The sequence below is a fragment of the Neovison vison genome, chromosome 4 (genome assembly GCF_020171115.1).
Source record: "Neovison vison isolate M4711 chromosome 4, ASM_NN_V1, whole genome shotgun sequence".
In the NCBI taxonomy this organism is placed as follows: domain Eukaryota; kingdom Metazoa; phylum Chordata; class Mammalia; order Carnivora; family Mustelidae; genus Neogale; species Neogale vison.
The window spans coordinates 188,383,601-188,410,939 of record NC_058094.1 but is presented as its reverse complement, the minus strand read 5'-3'; the positions used below and the strand labels follow the sequence as shown (position 1 = coordinate 188,410,939).

The following is a 27,339-nucleotide window of genomic DNA, read 5'->3' as shown; positions in this document are numbered from 1 at the left end:
CTGAAAAAAGTAGAAAACAAAACAAAACAAGACAAAAAAAAACCAAACACTGATTCTCCCCCAGAGCCTCTAGACAACCGCAGCCTGGCTGATATACCTTGATTTTGGCCCATTCAGAACCATTTCAGCCTTCTGACCTTCAGAAGAGTATGTGTGTTTTAAGCCACCAGGTCTGTAGTAATTTGCTACAGCAGCAATAGGAAACTAATGAACTCGGCAATAGCCAAGAAGAGTCGTTTAAAGTACCACTTCATGCCGGGTACCATGCCAGATGCTTTCCATATTTTCACTATTTCCTTTAATCCTCACTACTTCTCTGCACACTGTATTTCATCAACCTAATTACTTAGCAATGAGTTCAGAGAAGTGCATGATACCCATGGTCATGCAGCCAAAGGCAGTAAAGACAGAGTCCAACCCAGTCTCTGCAGCTCTGAGGCCAGTACCTTCCTCATGATCACTCGATGGTTCCACTGATACCCTGGACCACAGCGTCCTACATGGCTGTTGTGAACTAGATGGGATCACAGAGCTCTTTGGGAATCTGAAGAAATGTGTAGCCACTATTATTCCCAAATGCACACAAGTATATCCACTCCAATGCAGAGGTTCATGGCCACTCTGTCCCAAGACTGATCAAGGAATCCATCAACTTCCATTTAAGAATACTATCTAGAAGTTAGTTATAAATATATTACATGGTTCTCTTATTTGGTATTTTATATTTCATCTCCCCAACCTCATTGTAAGTTCCTAAATTCAGGGTCTGTACCAGCTTTTTATCGATTTCCTTTAGAGCACCCTCCAGAATACTGGAGAGAGTAATTATTAGGTTTTTTTTTAATTTATTTTTTATTTATTTTCAGCATAACAGTATTCATTATTTTTTGCACCACACCCAGTGCTCCATGAAATCCGTGCCCTCTATAATACCCACCACCTGGTACCACCCGACCTCCCACCCCCCGCCCCTTCAAACCCCTCAGATTGTTTTTCAGAGTCCATAGTCTCTCATGGTTCACCTCCCCTTCCAATATTATTAGTTTTATAATTATGTTACATGACTCCAGCAAATAGACATCTACTGTTGGCTAAAATAGGACTGAATAAGACTGTAACATACATATAAAACATAGATCTGTTGAAAAGACAATGTGAGATGAGTCCATCTATGAAAGACATAGAAAATGCAGATTTGGGACTAGCAAAGAGTAAGCCTTCTAGGCCAAAAGAGTAGTGTTCATCAAGTCACGTGGCAGCCCGCACAAGAAGAGCAGGAGACTGATCGGACCAGAGTGGGGAGTAACTTTGGGAGATATGAGACACCCAAATTGTCTAAATAAATTGGCCTGAGATTTATTGCCAGCCTGAGGAGTTTAAATGTATCCCGAAGAACCAACATTCCTTAATGTGCTTCCTATGAAACATCAATCTTGCCTGCTGCTCTGCCAAAATAAGTAGGAGAAAAAAAAAAAAAGTCTGCAGCTCAAATTAGTTCGGGAGGTACTCCATACTCCATCACCCTCCTGCAAGTTTACCCTGCACATTGGCATATAAAGGGCTCTGCAAATTCTGTAGCAAAGAAACATATTTGAGTTTATTTGAACCAGCATTTCCCTCATGTATTTAATCACAGAGCCATGTTTGAAAATATTATTCATCTCTTTTCCTCAGCACTAGCATTTTATAAAACAAACTTTGAGAAACTCCAAGATACAGTGAAGGTAACTGGTGTAGGTTCTTGCGAAGGCCAGTGGCATGCGGGAAGGGCTGAAGGAGAGAAGACTGAGGTCAGTTGCAGGCAAAGGGATGAAGGTCTGGCTGCCATGGAAAAGGCAAGAAACTTATTTATTAGAAAAACAATACAAAGAGACAATCAAGCAGACTTGATGACTGATTAGCAACACGGGAGAGAAATGCCAAGAGCATGAGAAATAACATTAAGGCCCCAAACCTGTGCAGCTGGGATAAGGGGGTGCCAGAATTCAGTCAACAGATAGAGGCTGGAAACAGCCAGTCATTTTTCCATCCAACTCCCAGCCCTGACAATTAGGAGAATTAAAGGTAGCAACTGTTACTAAAATTCAAATGCAGTACTTTGAAAGAAGAATGTGGTCTCCAAAAAAGTAAGAAGCTGAGATTGACCACATCAGCATCTTGTCAAGAAGTCATATTAAGGTCCTCAGAAATTAGAAATCAGAAACCAGAATGCGAAAGGAACAATAGAAGGGGCTGTGGAGGCAGAGCCATGAGCTCACAGGGTGAAAAGGTGAAAAATGAAAGGAGAAGAGATACGTTTCTAAGGACAGACGTGGAAGGGCAGAGCAGAGGAGTGGAATGGTGGCTGCAGCGGAGGCAGAGTACTCACCAAGAAGGGACTGTGATTAGAAGAAAGAATGACAGAGTTCATAAATTAAAACTCCGCATCAAAGGGAACTACATAGCACAGCTAATGAGTCATTTCTCCAAACTCTAAGGGAAACCAAACCAAAACCACTACTTATGAAGGCTAGACCTTCAAGTATTGTAACCCAAGAGATGGGAGGGTAAGTGACCCCATAAATGTAGGTAAGTTTTTAAAAGGTAAGAAAATACAATGGCTCTCTAGTTGTGCAGAGAGAAAAGACATTGGCAAACCTCATATATGTTTAGAGGCAAGCCTCTGAAACAAAAATGTAGTCAATGGAAAGCAATAGTTCTTACAAGTGTTGGCTTTGGAGTCTCATGGAGCAGAGTATCATCTGCCCTCACCCTATTTAACTTCTCAGATCCTCAGATCTCTCATTTGTAAAATAGAGCTTCTACTTCATGGATCATTTTGAGGGTTCAACGTCAGGATACATAGAGAATGTTTATCACAACACGGACGGACATGCTTGCATTGAATGCTTGCATTCAATAAATCTTTGCTGGCAACAGGAGCAACTTTAGGGACAACAGAAGTAACAACTTTTGTTGTTCTTATTTTGCTCATAGTAGATATGACCTCCAGAGAGGAATAAATCTGCCTCAGTTTTCCATACAGGAATGTGTAATTTATTATACGGTATTTTCTACAAAGTGTAATACTGGTTTCAGAGTCTCCATTGTCTGGTCACTTTGCTATATTTTAGATGTACCGTTGCTAAGCGGTTTTGGTCACCAGTTTCTTCAGTCAAAGCTAGGCATATGCCTCTTTCTTGAAATTCAAGATGGCAGACTTGACTAAATGTACCAGATGGCTCATAATGAGTTTATATATATCTTCATATTTGAAACATATTCTTTCAAAATTAAGCAAGAAAGTAACTTTTAACTGAATGATTTAATAATGGTGCATTTATATTAAGAATACTTTCCCAAACAAAGATCCAGGGAGGCCAGTTGGAACAAATACTGGACTAGAAGGTTAAAAAAGAGAGAGAGAGCAGGTTCTCACCTAGTTCTTTCAGTTAATACTACCTGGAGCCTCAGTTTCCTCACCTGAGAAGTGAAAGGGTTGACCTGAGTATTAAGGTTCATCTATTTATACAATCCCACGATGCTGAAATGCTGATGAGTCTGAGTGACAGAGCAACTCTGCCCTTCTTCCTTATTCCTGGTGGAAATTCTATAGTTATTTTAAGTTTAAAATTACATGTATTTTAATATTGTAAGTAAGAAAATTTGGAGAGGCCTTCACCTTAGCGTTGAAAATACCTAAGGTAGCAAGAAGCGAGGATATCTAGAAAAATGAGTGGACATGGAAAACCAAGCCAGTTGCATTTGTCAGTGAGCACAGAGCATATGAACTACCACGGCTCCGCACCTGAGCAGAGGTGAAGGTGTCACCAGGAAGACAAAAACCTGGGAACTCAAGCAGGCATTTCTTCCAGGGTGGGGTGGAGGGAAATGGTCTGAAATTGGAAACTCCTCCTAACCTTCTTCTCCAGCCTCTAATCCCTACCATTACAAATCCCTCCAGACCTTCTCTCCCCTTTCTAACTGCAAGGGTTATTAAACTGTACCAAATGACAAGTCAGGGGTAGACCTTCCAGCTGGGCCCTGGGGCCAGATTTCATTATAGGAACTTAGGCTCCACACTTACCTCGGGCATTCCTCTTAACCACTAGGCCTCAGTTCCTCAGCTGTGAAATGGAGCTCGTAACATTACTTGACTCTAAGAGGGCTGTGAGGATCAAATAAATAAGATCAAATGAGCTAGCCCTTGACAATGCTTAGACACAGCAGAGGCTAAATAAATAATTAGCTGTTGCCGCTACTATTGCTGTTGCATTTCTTGCCATTATTATTAATTGAGATGGTAATGAAGAGGAGGAGGAGGATTGTTAACTAAATAGTCAGAACTTAAGGAGTCCTAACATGGTTGGAACCACAATAGGTGGTGGGTAAAAGATGACCCCAATAACCTCAGGCTCCTCTTTCAGTTTTGTGTCAACCCACAGACAGAAAACTTAAAGCAACAGCACCCCTTAGAACAGAATGGCATATGAAACAGAAAACAAACTGGTGTCCTCACACCCCTTCCAATGCTGGGACTGGGGTGGGACTTCCTAGCTACCATGTGTGATACTGTTGGGTTTTATTTGCCACCTGTGTCTGCTGGCTGGCTGGGCCTCGGGAGCAGTGACAAACCCCCACCAGATGCTCAAGCAGAAACTTCAGTGGCCGCTTAGCTTAACGCCTCGTTGGCAGGGCTAAAGTCAACACCATAAAGTCTTATTCTACAAGCATCTTGAGCTCTGGTTTCAAATTTCCTTGCTTTCCTGAGTTAAGGACAGACTCTTGGTGTTAAGGGACCTGGAGTTGCTTACAGTCTTGGGGGCCAGGAACCTTGTTCAAACACAGAACTACTAATTTGCAGAACCTCTGTCAGTGGAGATTTCTCATAAAATGGGCCCCGGGGTCACAGTTTTGTTAAATAGTTGTTGTGTTCCCCCTCCTACCAGCACTCTTTAATTGGAGATACCTGTAGACATGCCCGGGGAGTTAGGTAAGATGTGCCCAAACCAGCCAGGGCAATTCCACAGCACCCTTGATGAGTGCACACAGCAGGCAGGGGGTCCTCTCGGGAGCAGGCACACCATTGCGGTGCACAGCTGGAAACTAACCCTGGGGGCGTTTAAAAAGTCACCTGGCAACTGTGAGCCTCCTTGCACCCTGAGTTGCTGAAATCTCATATTTCCCATGACTTGTGGGACATGTAGCTGAGGTTATTTCAATTAAATGTGCATCTGCGCTCAGTATACCCTACCCACCTCTGTGTTATGTAATCGTGAGCTTCTGTTTTGCGTTGGGACTCTGATGGTCAGGGCTAATGTGGCTACAGGCATAGCTCAGGGAATCTATGGGGTCTGGGTTTGCGCATCCACATCTGGGCTGCCTTTTGCTGCCTCTGGTCTTGGACATGGCGAAGAGATTAAATTCTCTCTCATGATCAACATCTCTCTGTCTCTCCCTCCCTCCATACTTCCCTCTCTCCCTCTACACACACAAACACACACACACACACACACGCACGCACGCTTGCACGCACACGCACACACACACACCTCTTATCAGTGAAAACTTTGCCACTAAGTATTATTTCCATGTCTGAAAACAGACATTCTGCCAGAGCAGAATTTATCTGATTCAGGTCTCTCTGACTGGGTGGTTCGGTCGAGATTTCACCTAATGCTTGCCAACTCACAGGAAGATAACATTTTACTTAAACCAAGGGCTGCATGCACAACAGACAGTGGCCTTCTTGGCGCGTAACTTGCAGCCCTGTGATGCCCACCCCAGGCAGAGTGAGAGTAGCTCTAGGCTAGAGGTCTTACTTTGGCAAGAAACAACATTTGCATGAAAGCTTTATAAAGTTTGTTTAGCTTACTTCAAATATTTTATTTTAAATAAATCACCCAAACCAAATTTAATTCTTTTCATTTGGACAAAGAGAAAGAGAACATCCATGTTATTAAAAGACAACAATGCTTCTCATTCTTCCTTCAGGTCTGATTTTAACATGAAGTCTGATTTTTTTTTTTTTTGGTCAATTTTGATAGAATCGTAATTGTCCTTTCAGATCAACCCCATAAAGATGGCACTACCATGGGGAGTACAACAAATTTGAGCTTCAAATCTCGCTTTTCACCTACTGAATTGTAAATTACCACTATCACTGACTATTGCAAAGGGAGGCCTATAGGAATGTTCTACACATTTACTTCAAGTTTCCTCTTTGCTGTTCTTTTCAGAGGTCTGCAAGAGCCCCAGACACACTACCAAGACAGACTAACCCAGTCGACAAGGCAGTAATTCTGTGGGGTTTTAGGAACAGACAATCCGATGTCACCTCTGCTGGAAATAATGGGACATTCATTTAACAATAACAGGTAATAAAAGTAAGTTGTAGAGTATTTAAAGCTGTATAATCAATCCTTTTCATCTGCATATGAAACTATATATGTATCTAAGTATATATTCTTGCCTCCTTCCAAAAAGAATTGGGGTAGCTTATAGGCATACATACTAAACAATTCAAAATACGTAAGGGTAGACATATAAAATGAATTCAGGAATAAACTTGTTATTCAAAAATTGCCTGCCCTTAGAGGTGGGCTACAAATTTATTTCTAGCTTCATAGCAACTAAAGCAAAGATGGTGGATTTTAATCAATCAAGATTAATTATGCCTTTATCATTTTTTGTAGGGCTAAGCAATGGAAATGCAAACACACTCAATTACATCCAAAGACTTCTGGTCTGCCATTTTTTACACCACCTCTGGGCTCCTATTTCATCTACTCACTGTGTGTTGAGAGTACTGCTACTAATACCACAGGGGTTTATTTCTGCATTCACCCAAGCTGTTGCCTCTGTGAGGAGTACCAATGGTTCTCAACCATTTGTCCTGGGGAGTGGGGTACAAATCACCCCGAGAGACATCTGGCAATGTCTGGAGACACTGTTGATTGCCATAATCTCTGGGAGAGAAGTGCTACTGGCCTTTAGCTGGTAGAGCTTAGAGATGTGGCTGAACATCATACAATGTGCAGGATGTAACCCACAACACAGTCAAACTATCTAGTCAAATTATATAATACTGAGGCTGAAAATTCTGCAGCAACTAATGGGGTGTCTATGGGTGTGTGTGATTTTGTTTGAATAAGATAGAAATGAGTCACTTTTCTGTTTTAGAAAACACTAGCCTTAGTTTGTACTTTAGCTTTCATTGGTCTGCTCTAGAAACCCATAGGTCAGAAGAGCTTTTATAATTGACAGAGTAGGAAAAAATGAGACCACGGTTTGTTCTGGATCCTAGATATAATGTCAAAGGAATTTCAAAATAGGAGATCTTTAGGCCATAGCTAAAGGACTTCAGAATAAGTCTACCTGCATATATTAGGAAAACCTGGGCACTGCTTAAAAAAATTGGAAGTCATCCCATCTCTTAACTCAATCTGAATAAATATACCTTGCCAATAGAATGTGTTTTACAGCACTGATGGAAGAACTGCTGGAGAGCAAGAGAGAGTAAACAGATGGAAAGAACACCAAAGGAAATTGAGAAATAGCCATCTGATGATATCATGCAGATTGGACCAAGAATCACATGCCTGGGCTCTTCCCGCACTGACCTGCTGGATGCAGGTGCACAGTCCATGGTCTCCCTGGTACCCTAACAGCTGGGTGATTTTCCCCCTTGCCAACTGCCTCTCTTAGTGACAGAAGTCAGGCTCATTCCCATATATTACAAATACAATAGTTAATATGGCTGATTAAAAACTTGCTTTGATTTTGTCATGCCCATCCCACTTTTTTCTTTTTTTCTTTCCGATAAGCCACCATTATTCTAAATATGAAAAGACTAGCTCAGAGTGGATAGACTAACAATGAAATGTAACTTTTCTCTCAACTATCTCAGTAATCTTCACCTTCATTCTTGTAACATAAATTTGGATAATTCAATCGTTGAGGTGTTTCTGCACAAGAATGGTCATTTTTACTAAACTGATAAGCAGTGATCCTGCCTGACAGCACTGTGATTAGCAGATGTAACCTCTCTGCACTCATGCAAACTGAAAAGGTTAGTGAGAAAATCTTAAGAGTTCTTTGAACTCCATGTCTACTTCAAAATAATTTCTAGAGAAAAGCAAATATCTTCACTGACTTGGAGACAGAGGAGAACCTTGTCAATCTAAACTCTACTCTGCTCAACCAGAAAGGAATGAAGCTGGATGTGGCCTCCAAACCATCCATAAACAAAGTTTCCTCAGAGAGTATCTGGGACGATGATTAAATGTAATAATTTATACTGTTTGAAATCAACTGGTGTGTTAATCATAGGTATTTCTTCCTGCACTAACTGCTGGACTCAGTACTGAGTCATATTTGGTTGGCTTCCTTTGAGTTATTTTATATACAGCATCTTCTTCAAAGAAAAATCATTTTGTAAAATCTATAGCTTAATTTTCATCAACTCAATCAACATTTTTATCCAGTGTATAGTATGTAATTATTTAATGACTCTCAGTCTCAAAAAATAGTGAGACATAAAAATAATAAATAAATTTATTATATCTCATATACATATCTATTGTCCAGATAAACAAAGCCAGGATAACTTTTAGCTATATGATTTTAAACATGTGGATGAAAAAACTTGTTTCTACACGAAAGCTGCTTTCAACCCACCATCAAAGCCCACTTCTTTAAGGCTAACTAGTTCATAAAATACTTTCTAATAGATTTCATGGCTTTGTTAATCCTGCTTATACAATGGAACTAATTTGATAATGACAGTACTAATACTCCTGTTTTGATGAAACACTTCAGAAAGCTATCTGCCTACAAGAGATAACAATAAACTCACTTCAGAATTAAGGACACACACAGACTGAAAGAACAGGAATAGAAAAAGATATCCCATGCAAATGGAAATGAAAAGAAAGCTGGAATAGCTATGCTCATATCAGACAAAATAGGCTTTTTAAAAAAAGATTTTATTTATTTATTTTAGAGAGAGAGAGAGCACATGTGAGTGGGGGGAGATGCAGAGGAAGAGGGACAAGCAGACTCTGCACTGAGTGCAGAGCCCCACATGGGCTCTGAGATCATGGCCTGAGCCAAAATCAAAAGTTGGATGCTTAACCGATGGAGCCACCCAGGTGCCCCCAAAATAGACTTTAAAACAAAAACTATGATAAAAGGCAAAGAAAAGCATTACATAATGATAAAAGTGTCAATCCAGAGAAAAGATATAACATTTTTATGTCAATATTGTGTTTATTTATACTGTGATTTATTAAATTAATATATATGCACTCAACATAGGAACACCAAAATACATAAAGCAAATATTAACAGAACTAAAGGGAGAAACTGAAAGTAATACAATAATAACAGAAGACTTTAATATCCCATTTTCATCAATGGATAGGTCATTCTGACAAAAAAAAAAATCCATAAGAATCATCAGCCTTAAACAACACATTAGACCAGATGGACTTAATAGACATGCAAAACAAACCATCCCAAACCAGCAGAATACATATTCTTCTCAAGTGCACATGGAATATTCTCCAGGATAGATCACATGGGCCACAAAAGTCCCAATAAACTAAAAAAAAAATTGAAATCATATCAAACATCTTTTCCAACCACAATGGTATGGAAATAGAAATTAATTACAAGAAAAAAAGGGGAAATACAAAAAAACATGAAGACTAAACAACATGCTACTAACCAACCATTGGGTCATCAAAGAAATCAAAGGAAAAATCAAAAAATAATTAGAGACAAATGAGAACAGAAATACAGCATACCAAAATCTATGGAATGCAGCAAAAGTGGTTCTAAGAGGGAAGTTCACAGCAATACAGACCTACCTCAAGAAAAGAAAAATCTCAAATAAACAATCTAACTTTACACTTAAAGGAACTAAAAAAATAAGGACTAACAAAGCCCAAAATTAGAAGAAGGAAGAAAATAACAAAGATCACAGTGGAAATAAATGAAATGAAGACTAATATTAAAACAAAAATGATCAATGAAATTAAGAGCTGGCTCTTTGAAAAGACAAACAAAATTGACAAACCTTTAGCTAAACTAGCCAAGAAAAAAAGAAAGGGGAATCAAAGAAATAAACATAAATGAAAGTGGAGAAGTAACAGTCTCAAAGAAATACAAAGGGTGATAAGACACTACTATGATCAATTATATGCCAACGAGCTCCTAGACATCCTAGAAGAAATAGACAAATTCCTACAAACATACAATCTTCTAACACTGAATTAGGATGAAATAGAAAATCTGAATAGAGAGATTATTAATAAGGAAATTGAAATAATAATTGAAAACCTCCTTACAAACAAAAAATCTAGACCAGATAGCTTCACTAGTGAATTCTACCAAATATTCATAAATTTAATACCTAGTCTCAAACTTGTCCAAAAAATTTGAAAAGGAGGAAAAGTTTTCAAACACATAGCTAGCATTACCCTGACACCAAAACCAGATAAGGACACCACAAAAAGAAAATTACAGGCCAATATCCCTGATAAACATAGATGCAAAAATCCTCAAATCAAATGCAATAATACATTAAAAGGATCACACACCACAATCAAGTAGGATTTATTCCAGGGATTCAAGGATGGTTCAATGATTACAAATCAATGGAATACATCACATGAACAAAATTAAAAATACAAATAATATAATCTCAATAGATGCAGAAAAAGAATTTGACAAAATTCAACATACATTTATGATAAAAATGCTCAACAGTGTATACAGAGTGAACATACCTCAACATTAAGACATATATAACAATCCCACATGTAATATCATAGTCAGCCATGAAAATCTAGAAATTTTTCTTCGAAGTACTACCCAAAGCAATTAGGCCAGAAAAAGAAATAAAAGTCATCCATATCAGAAAGAAGAAAAACTCACTATTTGCAGATACATAAAGCCTAAAGAATATACCAGAAAACAATTAGAACTAATAAATGAATATAGTAAAGTTGCAGAGTATAAAATCAATATATAGAAACCTGTGGGATTTCTATACACTAATAACAAAACATCAGAAATAAATATTTTAAAAAATTTTTCACTTATAATTGCATCACAAAGAATAAAATATCCAGAAATAAGTGTAACCAAGGAAGTAAAAGATCTGTACACAGAACTATAAGTCACTGTTGAAGGAAACTGAAGAAGACAAATAAACGAAAAGATATTTCATGGTTATACATGAGAAGAATTAATGTTAAAATGTCCACACTACCCAAAGCAATCTACAGATTTAATACAATCCCTATCAAAATAACAATAGCATTTTTCATGAAACTAGAACAAATAATACAAAAGTTGTATGGAACCACAAAAGACCCCAAATACCCAAAGCAATCTTGAGAAAGAAAAGCAAAACTTAAGGTATCACACTTCCTGATTTCAAGCCATACTATAAAGCTCTAGTAATCATATTTTTTGTACAAAAACAGAATATGGATCAAAGGAACAGAACTGAGAGCCCAGAAATAAACCCACACATATATGAACAATTCATGTATGCAAAGGAACCAAGATCATACAATGGAGAAAGGACGATCTCTTTAATAAATGACTGCAAGAAAACTGAACAGCCACATGCAAAAGAATGAAAATAGACCACTATCCCACTGACTTTCACTATACACAAAAATTAACTCAAATGGATTTAAAGACTTGACTGTAAGACCTAAAGCCACAAAATTCCTAGAAGAAAACATAGGCAATATGCTCCTTGACATCAGTCTTGGTGACATCTTTGTGAATCTGACTCCAAAGCAAGGAAAACAGAAGCAAAAATAAACAAGTGGGACTACATTAAGCTAAAAAGCTTCCGCGCAACAAAGAAAACCATCTTCAAAATGAAAAGACAACCTACTGAATGAGGTAAGATACTTGTATACCATATATCTAATAAAGGGTTAATGCCCAAATTATATAAGGAACTCATACAACTCAACAACAAAAACAAAAAAACAAATAACCTAATTAAAAAAATAGGCAAAGGCTCAGAATAGACATTTCTCCAAAGATGACATCCAGATGACCAACAGGCACATGAAAAGATGCTCAACATCACTAATTATTATGGAAATGAAAATCAAAAAACCACAGTAAGGCATCACCTCACACCCGTTAGAATAGCTATTATCAAAAAGACAAGAAATAACGAGTGTTAGAAAGGATATGGAGAAAGGGGAACCCTTGAACTGTTGGCAGAAGTATAAATTGGTGCAACCAGCATGGAAAACAGTATACAGATTCCTCTACCCTGTGATTCAGCTATTTTACTTCTGGATATTTATCTGATGAATACAAAAAGTCTAATTAGAAAAGATACATGTACTTCTATATTCATTGCAGCATTATTTACCATAGCCAAGATATGGAAACAACCTAAGTGACTGATATGTGACCAGATCAAGATGTGGTATATTTATATAGTGGAATACTACTCAGCCATAAAAAAGAATGAATTCTTGCATCTGCGACAACATGGATGGACCTTGAGGATATTGTGCTAAGTGAAGTAAGTCAGATGAAGAAAAATAAATACCACATGCTTTCACTCCTATGTGTCATCTAAAATAAAGGAACAAATAAACAAAATAAAATAAAAACAAACTGAGCGTTACGGAGAACAGATTAGCAGTTGCCAGAGGGGATACAGATGGGGGAGGGTGTGTGTGAAATGGATGAAGAAAGTCAACTCTATGGTGACGGATGGTAATTAGACTTGTGGTGATTACTTTTAGTGTATACAGATGTCGAATTATAAAACTGTACACATGAAGCTAAATAAATAAATAAAAGAAATACTAGTGGTCTCAAAACCATATGAATTTGAAATGGACAAAAATGGCAATTTGCTAGTCCTATGTCAACATGTGGGGCTAACATTGAACTTGTTGCTATACTCCATCTGAGTGAGAAGTAGTGCAGTCTCAGCCAGCTTTCAGACTAAGCCTTATTAGAGAGATCCTTCAAAAACTCAGTTTAAAAATAACAGGATGGCCAAACGATTGTCAGTCTAAAGACCTCTGTTCACTTTGCCAACAGGAACACTGGATGTGCACAGGTGAAATGGTAAAGAGGGTGGGTGGGGAGGAAAAGGGTAGCTGTTTGGTTTAATAATGACAGAAGGAAAACCCCTCCCAGATTACGTATAGTGTTTGTCTTACTGGATATCCCCTTAACTGCTAGGACTACAGATGCTATTAGTTAAAATGCATATTAAGCTATCTGGTCCTTCTTAAAACCTCATCAGACCGTTCGACTTCTAAATTTCTATTAGCAACAAATTCTAATGGAAATATCTCAATTCTGTGCCTCTGTGAGAGGGTTACAATTGACTTAAAGTTTCTGGAGGAAAGTGGGGTGATCCCAAGCCATACTGAGAGACATAAAATGTACAAAACCTTATATCACCATTTTTCCTGTTGAATTATAAAGTGTGAAACAAATATTAATAGCAATTTCCAAAGGAATAAACTTACTTTCAGTGCAAATAGGACAGCATCCTTTTCTGTTGAGAATTTTACCCTAATCAAGAGGGGGAAAAAAAAAAAACAAATTTAATGTTAAGAAACAGGGTCTGCTGAGGACAAAACTGTTTTTAAATCTAATACCAGTTAAACCAATGAAATCAGCCCAAGATGTATTTGAACTTAATGCCCAGTGATGATGATGGCAAAAATGAACTTTGAAGTATCAGGTTCTAATGCCAGGCAAAGTCATTGAGAAAGTTTTCCTATTCTTGTCCTCTGAGAAATATAATATCCAAGAGGCTCATTGGTGTGATTTTTCTTACATGGAGGGAGGATGGAGACAGTCTGGATTCAACCTTCTCACTGATATCCAATCTAGCCCCTTGGAGAGTGAGCGTACACACATAAAAATGGGAATCATCTATTATCCTCTCAATCCATGGAAGGCTTCATTCTGTCTTTGCTCATCAGAGGGGCCCAAACAATAAATCATACCCCAAGCACAGGCCTATGGAGATGGACGATATCTGTGCTACAGAACAAATGCGGTCAGATTTCTTCTTTCAGAAAAGTGGTATGCTATCCATGTTAAGGCACTGTTTAGCAGTCAAAGCCAATGAAGTTGAGGGTTTTGAAATGCTGAATAATTTTCCATTACCTTTCTGGAAATACAGTGTAATCTCCTATATTCCATTTCTTCCAATTATTTAATGCATGGCATTAAAAGGAGGAAACACATTCTCAGGGTTGATATCAGAGAATGGCATTGTCTTTTCACTGAGACTCACAGAGAAAAAGAAATGTGGTCAATTGCCACCAGCGGTCAATTGCATTGAAGAATAGATTTAGATCCAAAAAAAAAAAAAAATCCTACAGACTTTAAAAATTTTTGTTGACAATTGAAGAGCTAGAACCACATCTCATTTTTTTTGCATCAGCCAGGCCTAAACTGGTACATTAAAGGCTATAAGAACTTTGAATGAGGTTTAAAACTCGGCCCCACTCAGCCCTCCCTGGTTTGGGGCATTATGACATATTTTCATTGCCTACAGCTCAATTATCCACGGCTTTTTTTTTTCCCCAAGATTTTACTTATTTATTCATGAGAGACAGAGGGAGAGAGGCAGAGGGAGAAGCAGTCTCTCACCCGAGCAGAGAGCCCAGGCAGGACCAGATCTCAGGACTCTGGAATAATGACCTGAGCTGAAGGCAGACACTTATCTGCCTGAGCCACCCAGGCGGGCTCTATTTTCTGTTTCTATTTGGCACAAGAGGCCCCCTTCGGTTTCTTGTGACTGAAAGCAGTTGAAGAAAAGACCAACTGAGTTTGGCTCTGGGCCGATGGAGGGATAGCTCCAGGGGAGCGCAGTAAAGTGCTCTATCAGAAGGAGGCAGAGCTACCGGAACCAAGGCCCCAACAAAGGGTGACTATATGATCCCCTACATCTGCACCTTGGCAGAAACTGCCATCTCCTTTCTCCTGGAACTGAGTGGAACTGGTAATCTCACAGAATCACATAAGGAATAAATCAGGCACAAGCTAAGAAGTCTAGGTTCCCAAGGTCCACATAACTAGCTGTGGAGCTCTGGACACTTTGTGACCTCACTGGTAAGAAGGGTTTAGTAATAGCACCACCTCCGAGGGGTGGTCTCAACAGTCAACAGGTGAAGTCCTGCGACTATAGGGAAAGTCTCTGTGCGCATCAGTGATGATGAGATGGCAGTGTTATGACAATCTGTCCCCACTGGAACCCCTCACAGCCCTTCTCATCAAAGGTGTTCCTTGCCTCAGGGCTGGGGGTGAGGGTGGAGGAGAGGGTAAAGGAGGGAGGGGTCTGCCAGGGAGGATGGACAGGAAATCCCACCATAAAATCCTTCTTCAACAAGGCACACATACTTCTGGAAAAAGAGATGAATAGCAGCCAGGAAGGATAGAGCTGGGAATAGAGTCTGCTTCTTAAAAAAAAAAAAAAAAAGGACTTTTTAAAATTTCCCCAGGCAATGCAAGGGAGGGGAAATAAGCATTTAACAGCATTTCCATGGTAGAACTAAGTTATCTTCCAAAGTCCTTGTGCTGGCCCCTGAGGAAGGAAAGTGTGAACCAGAGGAATAACTGGAAGGATGCCTAGAAACAGAAAGGTGGCCCCTGGGGCAGGACAAGCTTTGACAAGACTAGGAGGGGGCGAGGTGGGAGAGCGGTCTGCACTTGAAGAGACGGATGAGGTAGTCACAGAGGAGAGGCTAAGGAGATGCCGCCATCAAGCACGTTGACCTCCCCCAGCAACAGGACAATGAAACCCATCAAGGCTGGCACACGCGGCAAGACTCAAACTGGAAAGGCCGCCGCGGCCTGCTGAGGCTAGTTACTTGAGCCACCAGGCTGGCAAAGCATCCTGTTTTTGTCTTGTAGAATAAGGAAGCCCATTCTTACCAACATGTGCCGCCGGAGTTCATTAGCAGCGAGGGTTCCCCAAGGACTGGCATAAATGATATGATCCCATTCTGCCCAATGAATATTTATAAGCAGACCATGTTCAAGTCTACTTATTGTGTCTTTTTTTTTTTTTTTCTTTCATGGGAGGTTTTCAGTTTTCTGTCTGAGGCTTTTTAAAGCAAGACTAATTAGGGTTTTTTTTTTTTCCTTTTTTTTTCCTCCCCCCCTTCATTCAGTTGTGCAATAGCAACAGCTGTTGTTTTTTGTGTCTCATTTGGCGCTCAAGTAAAAACAGCAACTTTTTGTTTATAATAATAACAGATGTGAATAAAATTAAAAGCTGTCTATAACAGAGAAGGGAGAACTATGTCCTGAATATATGGATATATTTTTTTCATTCACTGGAAGGTACTGAATAGGTTTGACATTTTCCCAAAATGCATAAAACCTTGAGAGGTTTCAAGTTGCCGAGGTGAATTCACTGAAGCTCGTGCTTTAGAAGATAATGGTGGCTTTATTCAGAGTACTGGAACTGTAGGTTTCTGAAAAGAGATATTTCCATAGGGGCGCTATTTCCATTTGGGGCTACAACGGAGGCCAGGGTTAGGGGAGGAAAATGCAGTAGAGGGGTCGAGGGTGTTGCTAGGCCACCGGAGAAACCCCTAGAGGAGTTTATGACTGAACAACTACATATTGCTTTGAACTGCTGAGGGAAGAAATCCCTAATTTAAGAAGAGAAAAAGAGAAGAGAAAAATGGAAAGGCTGGTTATGGTGTTCAAAGGAAAACCCAGCAGAAGGAAAAAGAGAGCAGATCTAACAGGAGTTGGAGACATTAAAACAAAGTGAGAAAAGTCAACGAGGAATAGGAGATTTGGGACAAGTGCAAGGTTTGGAGCTATTTTCACGTGAGACTAGAATCCAGGTGGGAAGTGCAGAAAAAGTAGGAGGAGTAAGCCTTGCAAAGGGTGTTGTGGCTATTCAGGAACCTGGAAGTATCAACAGATCTGAATTTTGTGTTCAGAAGATGGCATGGGACCATGCCACATGTAAGATGTTTCCCAAGACCTTAAGAAAAAAAATCAACCTGCATTCCAGACATACCTGCGGGCAACTGCTGATGGGAACACACTGCTTCTTTCGACACTCTGTCTTGCCTTTCACACAAGCACAGATGGTGCAATTAACAGAGGACCACATCTCTCCATCCTACAGGAGAGAGCACAGGATTCTGCTATCAGCTGGAGGCTGATGGGAGTTAATCCAACAGGCTTGGATTTTTCTGCCAAGGAGAGCATTTCTTACCCTGAGTGAGGGATCCATCATCAGGCTAAATTACCCTGAAGTGTCTATCTCCACCTATGTGATTGGAGGGGGTGTGCGTGTGTGTGTGTGCGCGCGCATGCGGCCGCACCCCCTCTCCAGGATATAAAAAGAATTCTTGTGTATCTAACCAAGTCATAGTTGCATCTTGCTGTTCCTGTCTTGTTTACTTAGTTTCACCCTGGAAGACAAACATGAGTTTTCATACATGATCAAAGGTCTGATTTTCCTATTTGATAGAACTGAAATGTTTAAGCTCTCCCAGACACCAGAAGTCGAGATGTACAAAAGTAGTTAGTTTATTCCCAGATGGGTATAGTTCTGGACAACATAGGACAAGAACATGCCAAGAACAGAGGCTAATTCAAAGGACTCTCATTGCCCAGGCAGACACCTGAGCAGTAAGCCATCCAAACATGTGGAGCCCAGACAGAATTCTTCAACATAATGTGTCCCTGCCTGTCTGAAACCCTCCTCCCAAAAAGCTGGTTAGCACCTTGGAACACATTTTCTAGCCCAGAGAGGACTTTCTGAGGAATATTCTGGCTCACTGAATTTATAATATTCAATTGCCAAATACCCAGCCCCAAGAAGCCCCATTCCTCTGGAGAACACACAGGGACGCGTGGCCTCATTGTGGAAAAGTAGATTACACACAGGAGAGATGAGTCTGAAAATAAAACCCTTCCTGTGTTGGTAAATCTAAGCAGCAAATTTCCTTAAAAACAGAGAAACTAGCTCTGATTTTGATGACGATTGCCCCTTCTCCCCTTCCTCCTCATTTTTTGAAGCTATCTTCAGGATTATGAGGGCCTTTTATTTCTCAGGAGAGAAAGGCCTAACTGACTGTCATAAAGGGCATCTGACTAGTCCAAATTCTCTGAGTGCACATTTCTAGGACTTGGTGTTTCAGAGATGACTCTCTGCAAACTATTTTAGGCTTCATTACATATAGGACCCTTCGTACAAGGAGCCTTGAAAACACTTTGCCCACAACACCAGCACGACAGGGAGTCTACTGCATCTGGGTGCTCAGGAAACAGAGGATGCCTTTATGTTTAAAGGACACATGACTGGCACCGAGAAGCCTGTGTAACTACAGCACACAGATGACCCTCTTCTTTTGGGCACGCCACAACATGTCTTCTTACTGATTCCATAGGGATCAAGACTCTCCCTCCAACTCTGTCAATGTAAAACGAAATCTGGCTAAGTGCAACATGAGGTGCTCCCATGTCTGACTTGACTCCATGGGTCTTGGTCTCATGAATGTCCTGAGGTGGCACCTTCAGGTACAGAAAGACACCCTCCACCCAACAGACCGGATGGAAAGCCCTTTGGGAAAAGGCAACAATCTTCACCCTGATGTTCATGTGGTCACTGAGCAGCTCCACTAACAGAGAAGTACGGGGAGCCGCTGATGAGTAGCAGAGGGTTGGTGGCCAGTCCTGCTAGCTCAGCTGGGCCAAGGTGCTCTCATCTTCACTCAATGGTTGGGCTGACATCAACATCTCACCTGGACATCTTCCAAGTAAGAAAAATCTCTCTTTGGAAAAGCAGCTTTGTGAAAAAGTTCTAAAGTAGTAAGCTATAGAACCACCGGGATCGTGGAGAGGGACATGGAGCGTCTCTGACTGAATGAGATGCCCTGGTCACTAGGGCACCCATAACAGCACCACCAGGGCAGGGCATCTTCAGCTCAGTCCCAATAACTGGCCCACCACACTGGGCCATCATGTTTCACACGCTTAAAATACTTTGTAAAGCAAAAAATAAAGCCAAAGAAAACCATTTTTCCAAATAGTTGCCTCTCTGCCCCAGGTGTACTTGATTTTAAATATAGGTATATATAATATTGCAATATAAATAATTACATCTGCATACACACACACGACATGCGTGTCTATAAAATGTAGATAACTCCGGCCTGCTTTTTATCTGGAGGTTTTTACATTTCCATATAGTATAGTGTTTCCCAGGCGCTTGGCTTGTGACATACCCGGAAAATCTTGTTGCCAAACTTGCACACCTTGACGTCCTCTGGAGGCACTCGCAGGAGGCACTCTTCACAACACGTCTCCTCCCCTCTGAGGCAGCCCCCAGGGTGGGAGCACTTCTTCTTACATACCACAGTGGAGTCCTGGGGGCCCGGGGGCAAACCAGAAATTAAAAATGCTTTCCATCTCTATCAAACATCCCACCTGACCTTCCTTTTACCACCCCACAACTAACTGCTTTTAAACATATTCTGAAGATATCACACTGTAACTTGTTGCAATAAATCTTTCTTTCCTTTCAAAATGTTGTTTGTTGATGAGATACTTGGACGAGAAAATGAAGAAGCTATGAGAAGTGTGATGCACCCTCGGTACGTTCCATGAGTCTATATAACTTATTGTTCAAGAAACTTCTGGTTCCACTCCAGCCAGCGTGTGGCAAGTAAGTCTGGCTCACTAGGGGCTGGTCAGTTTCCTTCTTGCTGGCTTTTTCCTCTTGCAAGTCCTTGAGCATTGCTCTCCTGGGTCTCCTCTGGGACTTTATGCCACCTTCAAGGGGTTTAGCATAAAGGCATGATATCTAATCAAAAAAGTAAACATTAGGAGCTAACGTTCCTCCTCAAGATGAAATTCTTTAGTGTGGGCTATGTTCACAGAAGAATTGAACAAGCAATTCCAAAACGGGCCTGGGCGCTAGGGCTCTTCAATAAAGTATGTAACCTTCACAGGCCACTTACACCTGAGAGCGATGAGTTTATATCTGTAACTTTAAGGGGTATGGCTTGCTTTCTAAAGAAGTGGCATGGTATGAACACAGTAGTCAAGTAAATTGTGCCTACTGATTTATTCAGCAACACATTGAAGTAAAGTTCAGAGCTGTTTAAGAAAAGTAAACTTCTTTAGTTCCCCAGCTAACAAGCTGCAGTTTCACTGGAGTAGGTTGCCAGCTGGAAAGAATGTAAGAGCAAAACATTTCTGAGACTTGGTGGCAGGCAGGGTTGGAGGAAAGCAATGTCCCAAGTAGATGGGCAATTCCCTGACATTGTGGAGTTAGTGGGAGACCCATGACAGGGAAATGAAGAAAGACCAAGCCTTCTCCTACTAGTTAGCACTGAGAGAGAACTTACTTAAACAGGTTGTGTAAATCAACTGTTAATCTGTTAATCTTCTCTGTTAATCTTATGACTTTAAGAGGTACTCCCGGTATTCATCTACTAGACCCTTACTGACTATCCATCTAAGATTAATACGACAATAAGATAACCCTTCAGAAATGGCATTAGTTGTGTTTTATTTCTAAGGTTCTACCACATCAGACAATGGATAGGATTCAGCACTGGACAGGAACAGTTCATTTATTAAGTGTGTTATCTTATGCAAATCCGTCTCCTTGAGCCCAGAGTCCTCATCGTCAAAATGGAGGTGAGAATATCTACCCCTCAGATGTACTGTGCAATTTAAATGAAATATGTAAAACACTCAGCACAGTTCCTGGCACATAGAAATTATTATAGGTTAATTCATAAATTGCAAAAGAAATTCACTGCCAAGCTGCATGTCTTGATTTCTAGCTTGAAAACAGGGCACTCCCTAGCTCTTAAGTAATACATACTTTATGGTAGCAGATTTCCCAACTTTCATTACACACAAACACACACACACACACACACACACACACACGATACCCATTAGATCATAAGCCTGGGAGTAGTTTATGCAAGGAGAATATGGAGATGGAGGGATGTGCTTCTGTCTACAAGGAGTTCACAGAGCAAAAGGAGAGACAGAACCATGGGAACAAATAAATTACAATATAAGATAGCAAACAGTAAATTAGTAAAGGTATAGAGGTAACAGAAAAGAAGAGTAATTACCTACATAAGTGAGTCAGGAAAGCCTCCCAAGAGGAGGTAACGTGTGAGATAGGCCGTTGTGTATGAAGAGGAGTTTGCTAATCAAATGGAAAGAAGATGAGGATACACTCCAGGTACGTCAAATCTGAAGGCGCAAAAACCTGATACCATACCGTGCTCAGAGAACTATTAACCAGTTTCCTGCACCTGCCGTGGCACTGGATGGAGATGCTGGGGAGGGAAGCTCTAAGCACACAGAAAATAACACTGATTCTCCAAAATGACTGTAGCCTGATTCTTTAAGCATCCAATTTCCCAGAGATGACTGTGAATGCATACTCTGACAAAAGACAACCTCTTGAGGAAACAATACTCATTATACTTTTTTGAGCACTGGGGCATATTGCCTAATCTTCTCTTAAAGAATCTATGAGACCTAAAGCACTGAAAGCATTACGGGTTGTCAGTCCACTTTCCTACAATTAAGAGAACTGGGGATGTGATGTGTTTCATCAAAGTTCAGTACCCTCAAGAGGAAGCTCTGACCTGTGAAACTCTTGGAGAGGAAGAAAAGCTTGCAGGATGGAGGCCAAAGCAAACAGAAGGAATGGCTAATGCTTAGCATAGGATAGTGCAAACCACAGACGAGAGGAAGGAGCCTGAGGAAAGTATTCTCAGGCTTAGGAAATACTCAGTGTTCAGTGCCAGGGAACAGACAGTTCAGCCCCTGTTGAGCCACCTCCCCTCCCCCGGAAGTAGTGCATGCTACTTACCAAAGCATCCCTCAAGTAATCAGGAACTTCTGAACTCTAATCCTAGCCACTGACTCATTGCTGACATTGAGCAAAACTCCTCTCTTTCCTTCTCTAGCCCTTTAGCTATTAAAAACAAAACAACCACCATCACCACCAAAATGCATTATTCTAAATTCATGTCACTCAGATGGTTGGGTTAAGTCACTAATGAATGATCCTAGTATCTCCCATCAGAATAATTCTCTTCTTGGTTTTTAAAAATAAATCACCGCCTAAGCACAGTCGATGAATGTGTAATGTGCATCCCTTTAAAATTCTGGAGCTGCGGCATTCCTTCTCTACAGTTATTAGACCTCTGTTGCCTTTGGAGGAAAAATAAGCAATGCCTCAAATAAGATATGGTACGATGAACAATGCATAAATACTCTCTTCCCAAAGTATCAGGTTTATCTTTGTGAAGAACTGTAAATCCATGCCTTTCTTTCCTCCTCAATGTGATTAAAGTCATTTTTACTGTGAGATGTGTCAGAGAATTATCTTGGATAGTTAGAGTCAGAGAATACTGCCACATTTATGTGTCTGATTTTAGAAAGTACCTCAGGATTGCCCCCTCAGAGTTAGTTCTCACCTACAGAAGCTAACTTGTAGGTCCTGGGAAGATAACAGTGAATTGTAATTTTTGATCCTATGTTCGAACTTCCTTGCGACCTTGAGTATGAGTTCAACTAGTAAAATGGCATTGATAATGCCTCCTTCCAGTAACATATCATCATGTTTGGCTATAATGTTCACACTAAAACCCCAATTGTAACCATGGCTGGACCACAGCCCCTCAGAACCACCTTACCTGGCAGGTGCATGCAGTGCAGTTATCATAGAGAAATGAAGATCCGTTATCATAAACATCACTGCGAAAGAGGCAGCTTCCAAATGGGAGGTCAAACACTTTCCTCTGACCTGGAAGGAAGCAACAGCATGGTGTAAGCAAGACAGAAGCCAGGAAGTCCCACTTCGGCATCAAAACTTGTATCACAGGGCTGTTAAACATTCTCACAAGACGAGGTAAATCTGGTGTACAAAAACAGTCCTGGGTCAGATGTTCCCAGGGAATCCCCTGGAGTCATTAATATAGAGAGCTTTTGTTATAGAGAGTTGGATTTACACTGAATCTTGTTAAGTTCAATAAATCTTTATTACCAGCATAGCGGACCAAGATGATCAGGTCTAAGCCGACCTGCCCTCATGGAGCTCACGGTCCTAGCCACTGACTCATAGCTGACATTGAGCAAGACTCCTCTCTTTCCCTCTCTTGCCCTTTAGCTATTAAAAACAAAACAACCACCATCACCACCAAAATGCATTATTCTAAATTCATGTCACTCAGATGTTTGGGTTAACTCACTAATGAATGATCCTTGGTTACTTGTAAAATGACACCAATAACGCCTCCTCAAAATAATACAGGACCCTCTCTACCTACAATTCTGATACTAGAATATATACCAAAAACCCTTTCTCATGGTTAGATAAAATTTAGCTAAAGGACTATATTCTTACACTTAGCAAGTATTGATAACCCAACTAAGATGAGAATTCTTATGCATACACCCAGGGCCAGAGTTTCTTGAAGCTTGTGATAACTTACAGACTAAATTGGAGGATTACCTGCAAAATACGAAATCAGCCTTTCTCTAGGCCCTGAAGCATCAGGAATCTGTGTGCTGGCCACCCACACCCCCCCCCATTAAAATCACTTCTGTTACATAACACCTTGGTTTTAGGATATTCTAGTATAAGCAACATCCCTAGCCATATCTTTTTTCTTTTTTGTATTTACTAAAAAAAGGAAGGTGATGCATTTTTCCCTGTTGTAAACACTGTCCTCTATATTAATCTATCAGAGATATTTTTCTATCCTTCAAGAGTTAAAACTAGTACTGTTTCAATTCTGCAATTTTTATAAATGTGATAAACTGGTTTGCCTTTTTCCTATCTTTTCTTTTTTTTTTTTAAGATTTTATTTATTTATTTATTTGACAGAGAGAGAGAGATAACAAGTAGATGGAGAGGCAGGCAGAGAGAGATGGGGGGAGGGAAGCAGGCTCCCTGTTGGGCAGAGAGCCCGATGCGGGACTCGATCCCAGGACCCTGAGATCATGACCTAAGCCGAAGGCAGCGGCTTAATCCACTGAGCCACCCAAGCGCCCCTTTTAAAGATTTTATTTATTTATTTGACAGACAGAGATCACAAGCAGGCAGAGAGAGAAATCAAGGTCCCTGCTGAGCAGAGAGCCCAACGTGGGGCCCGATCCCAGGACCCTGAGATCATAACTGGAGCCAAAGGCAGAGGCTTAACCCCCTGAGCCACCCAGGCATCCCATCCTTTTTCCTATCTTTTATCTACATGTGCTTCATGTACTTTAAAAGAGGCAGGATCTAAATATATAAATATAGTCCTGCTTCTTTCTCCACCAATCAAAAGACATCTTCTTCATGGCTGATCTCCAAATGACCTCCTCAGAGGTCCTTTTACCTCAGAATGAGCAGCCCCTTCCCATGTTCCCACAGCTTGTTGCTTTTACTACATTTATAGTACTCCATACTGTGGCATGGCTGAAAGAATAAATGGTGAGCAAATGGATGGATGGATTGGTGGACTGATGCATCAGTAGATCACTGAACATAAAGAACCTTCAACAAGTTTATCCCCCTGAACAAATGTGAACAATTACCTAGATTATCACCCAATAAAAATATAATTTTTACCTAAAAATACTGATATGAAGCTGTAATCGCAGAGCCTAGCATTCATTAAGCACCCCCATAAGTGGCAGGTGATGGGTATTATCATTATTAGCAATAGTGTAATTCCATTATGATCCTAGGCTGTGTCACTCTGAGGTGCATTGAGTGCTCAGTGTACACAAACCTCTGATGGGTCTCTTCCTTGAAAATGAGAAAGAGAGGAAGAGAAGGTTGCAGTGCAAAAGGCAAGAGTATGTGTTATAAATGAATCCTGGTCAAAGGAATATTCAACAGCAAATTGGTGTCCAACCAGCCAAAATCTAATTAGTCTAAGATTTCAGGACCTAGAAAGTATCCTAATGTTTCCTTGTCTTCTTTTCTGTCTTTTGTTGTTTGGGTATGTTTCTTTTTACCCCCAAGGAACACAAAATCTTACCATAATCTCAAAGTCATCATGGCCCAAAATAAGAGCAAACATTCAAAATAGTGGTTCAGAGACTCCATATACAGCCTAATTTAAGCCATTTCTGCATTATTCCACTGGGATTTAGGTCAGTCAATAAAGGTCTCATTTGGGAGAATTTGATTTTTCAAGTTTCCTAAGACTTGCCGTTCCTTTTGTAGTCTGTCTTGTGACCACAAGTAGACAAAAAAAAAATCTGCATTCAATACAACAGCCATTGCTCATATGAGAAGTTTCTGAGCTGACTCAGCACATCCACAGTACGGGCTTCAAAGCATTAATCAAACCTACTTATCTTCATTGTCAGACCCCCAAATGCCAACTCCCCTGCAAAGACTTTCCTGCTTAGATGGAATGCTGTGTCCATCATGACTAAAGGCATGATGATTTCAACCACAGTGAACTAGCTAACTCCATGCCAGGGGTACAAGCACACACTGGCAACCCAAGAAGCACATATCTCAGTGGAAATGTCTTTAATCAGGCATGTCTAAACAATTCTCCTTTGTTCTTGTAATCATTTCATAGTTACTTAAAAAGGATTATGTGCATGCCTGCATGTGTGTGCGCATGTGTGTATGTGTTTGTGCGTGCGTGCATGTATACATGTGGCAGGAAGGTACACATTATTAGATGAAGATTTGGCAGAAGAATCCCTCAAAGAAGAGAAAACTTCCTTCATTTAACAAGACATCTCTATTTGACAACTTGGTTGCAGAAAAACAGACTCAGGCTATGGCTGTGATAAGCTGGGAATGAAAAACATCCATCAACAGGATGTTCTGGAATTGAGAAAATCAAACTATGACAGAAAGAAGGGAGAAATCAATAAAAGGTGTGGACAACAACTGAATAGGAGACTAAAGCCCAAATAAAAGACAAACAGTGGCACTCTCCTAAAGGCAAAATAGTTAAGAACTTTTATGCATAAAGGGAGTTTAAGGTTCCATTTCACGTTGTTTGCTGTCCTTCTCTTTAGAGTAATCACCCTCCTCGTTGACCGCAAGCCTTCAATAAAACCTCCTACAAGAGCCTTGATTCAATAGCACCACAGAAGGTGAAAAGACTGGAGAGTGAGTGTCCCTGGAAGCACAAAATGATGTTAAAGGAGGAGGAGGAGGAGGAGGAGAAGAATAAGAAGGAGGAGGAGGTGGGAGGAAGGGAAAGGGGAAGAAGAAGAAGAAGCAGAGGTAAAGGAGGAGAGGTTATTATCGGAGGAGGAGAAGGAGAAGGAAGAAAATAAAAAGACAAACAGCAGGAACAGAGACACAAGCCAGTGGTACCCAGGAAATGTGTTAGCCTCCTTAAGGATCCCTGGAGATGTAAGTGGGGTTGCTGGGGGATTCCAGTGGGAGATGTTCTATTGGGTTCATATGCTGGGTCAAGCCACATATATTTGAATATTAGTCTGACCTTGACTAACTCAAAAGCTTGAAGATCACATGTAAGAAGCTGATGTACAGATTATAAACAAGCGCCAAAGGACTCTCCATCACAGGCTGTCTCTTTTCACTTAGCGATGTGTGTGCCACTCTCCACATCACTAGGGAGGCTGAGCAGCAGCAGGTTAAAGCAAAGGCTTAGGAATCACAGGGACTCATGCTCAGGTACCAACTCCATAACTCCCTAGCTGTGCCACCTTCTAGATTCTAGTAGAGGTAGTATCTAGATTCTACTAGAGGTAGAATCTCCTGCAATTATACTAATCATAGCACCAATATTACACATCAGAATGATATATTTAGCACCTATACAGCACAGTTTCCTGAGAAAATTTAATTAGAAAAAGCATATAAAGTGTTTTGCATGGTGCCTAGGACATAGTAAATGCTCAAAAAGAAATAGCTAATCTTCCTTGTTTGTTGGCGATTTTTCATTGTTCTTCCCAAACATCTTACTTTTGTGTTATCCTCTTGCATGTTTTTGCCTCTAAAAGTAACACTGGTCTATATTCCTCCATGTGTTAACTTCATATGCCTGTAAAATACTAATTATTTCTACTGATCCTCACATGTCCAGTGAAAGACAGTTTCTTCAATACTGCTCTCTCCGTCAAGAATTATTACCCCAGGTTGTTTGGTAAACCAGGTTTATGGCTACAGGGGAAGACAAGAGAGAAAAAAACCTTGTAGATGGGGTGCTTGGGTGGCTCAGTCAGTTAAGCATCTGTCTTCAGCTCTGGTCATGATCTCAGGGTCCTGGGATCAAGCCCCGCATTGGGCTCGCTGCTTCTCCCTTTCCCTCTGCCTATTGCTCCTCCTAC

The 27,339-nt window shown here is 40.4% G+C and overlaps 1 protein-coding gene across 2 annotated transcripts in view; it reads right to left on the bottom strand.

The window, feature by feature from the left end:
- BMPER (BMP binding endothelial regulator) overlaps window positions 1–27,339 on the bottom strand; it is a 244,712-nt gene that overhangs the window by 83,583 nt on the left and 133,790 nt on the right. For both annotated transcript variants that reach the window (XM_044246349.1, XM_044246350.1), the window contains exons 8-11: window positions 22,716–22,825; window positions 19,263–19,403; window positions 17,045–17,149; window positions 13,518–13,563 (exon numbers count right to left, since the gene is read on the bottom strand). In XM_044246349.1, coding sequence (XP_044102284.1) covers window positions 13,518–13,563; window positions 17,045–17,149; window positions 19,263–19,403; window positions 22,716–22,825 — 402 coding nt within the window. The remainder of the gene's footprint in view (window positions 1–13,517; window positions 13,564–17,044; window positions 17,150–19,262; window positions 19,404–22,715; window positions 22,826–27,339) is intronic.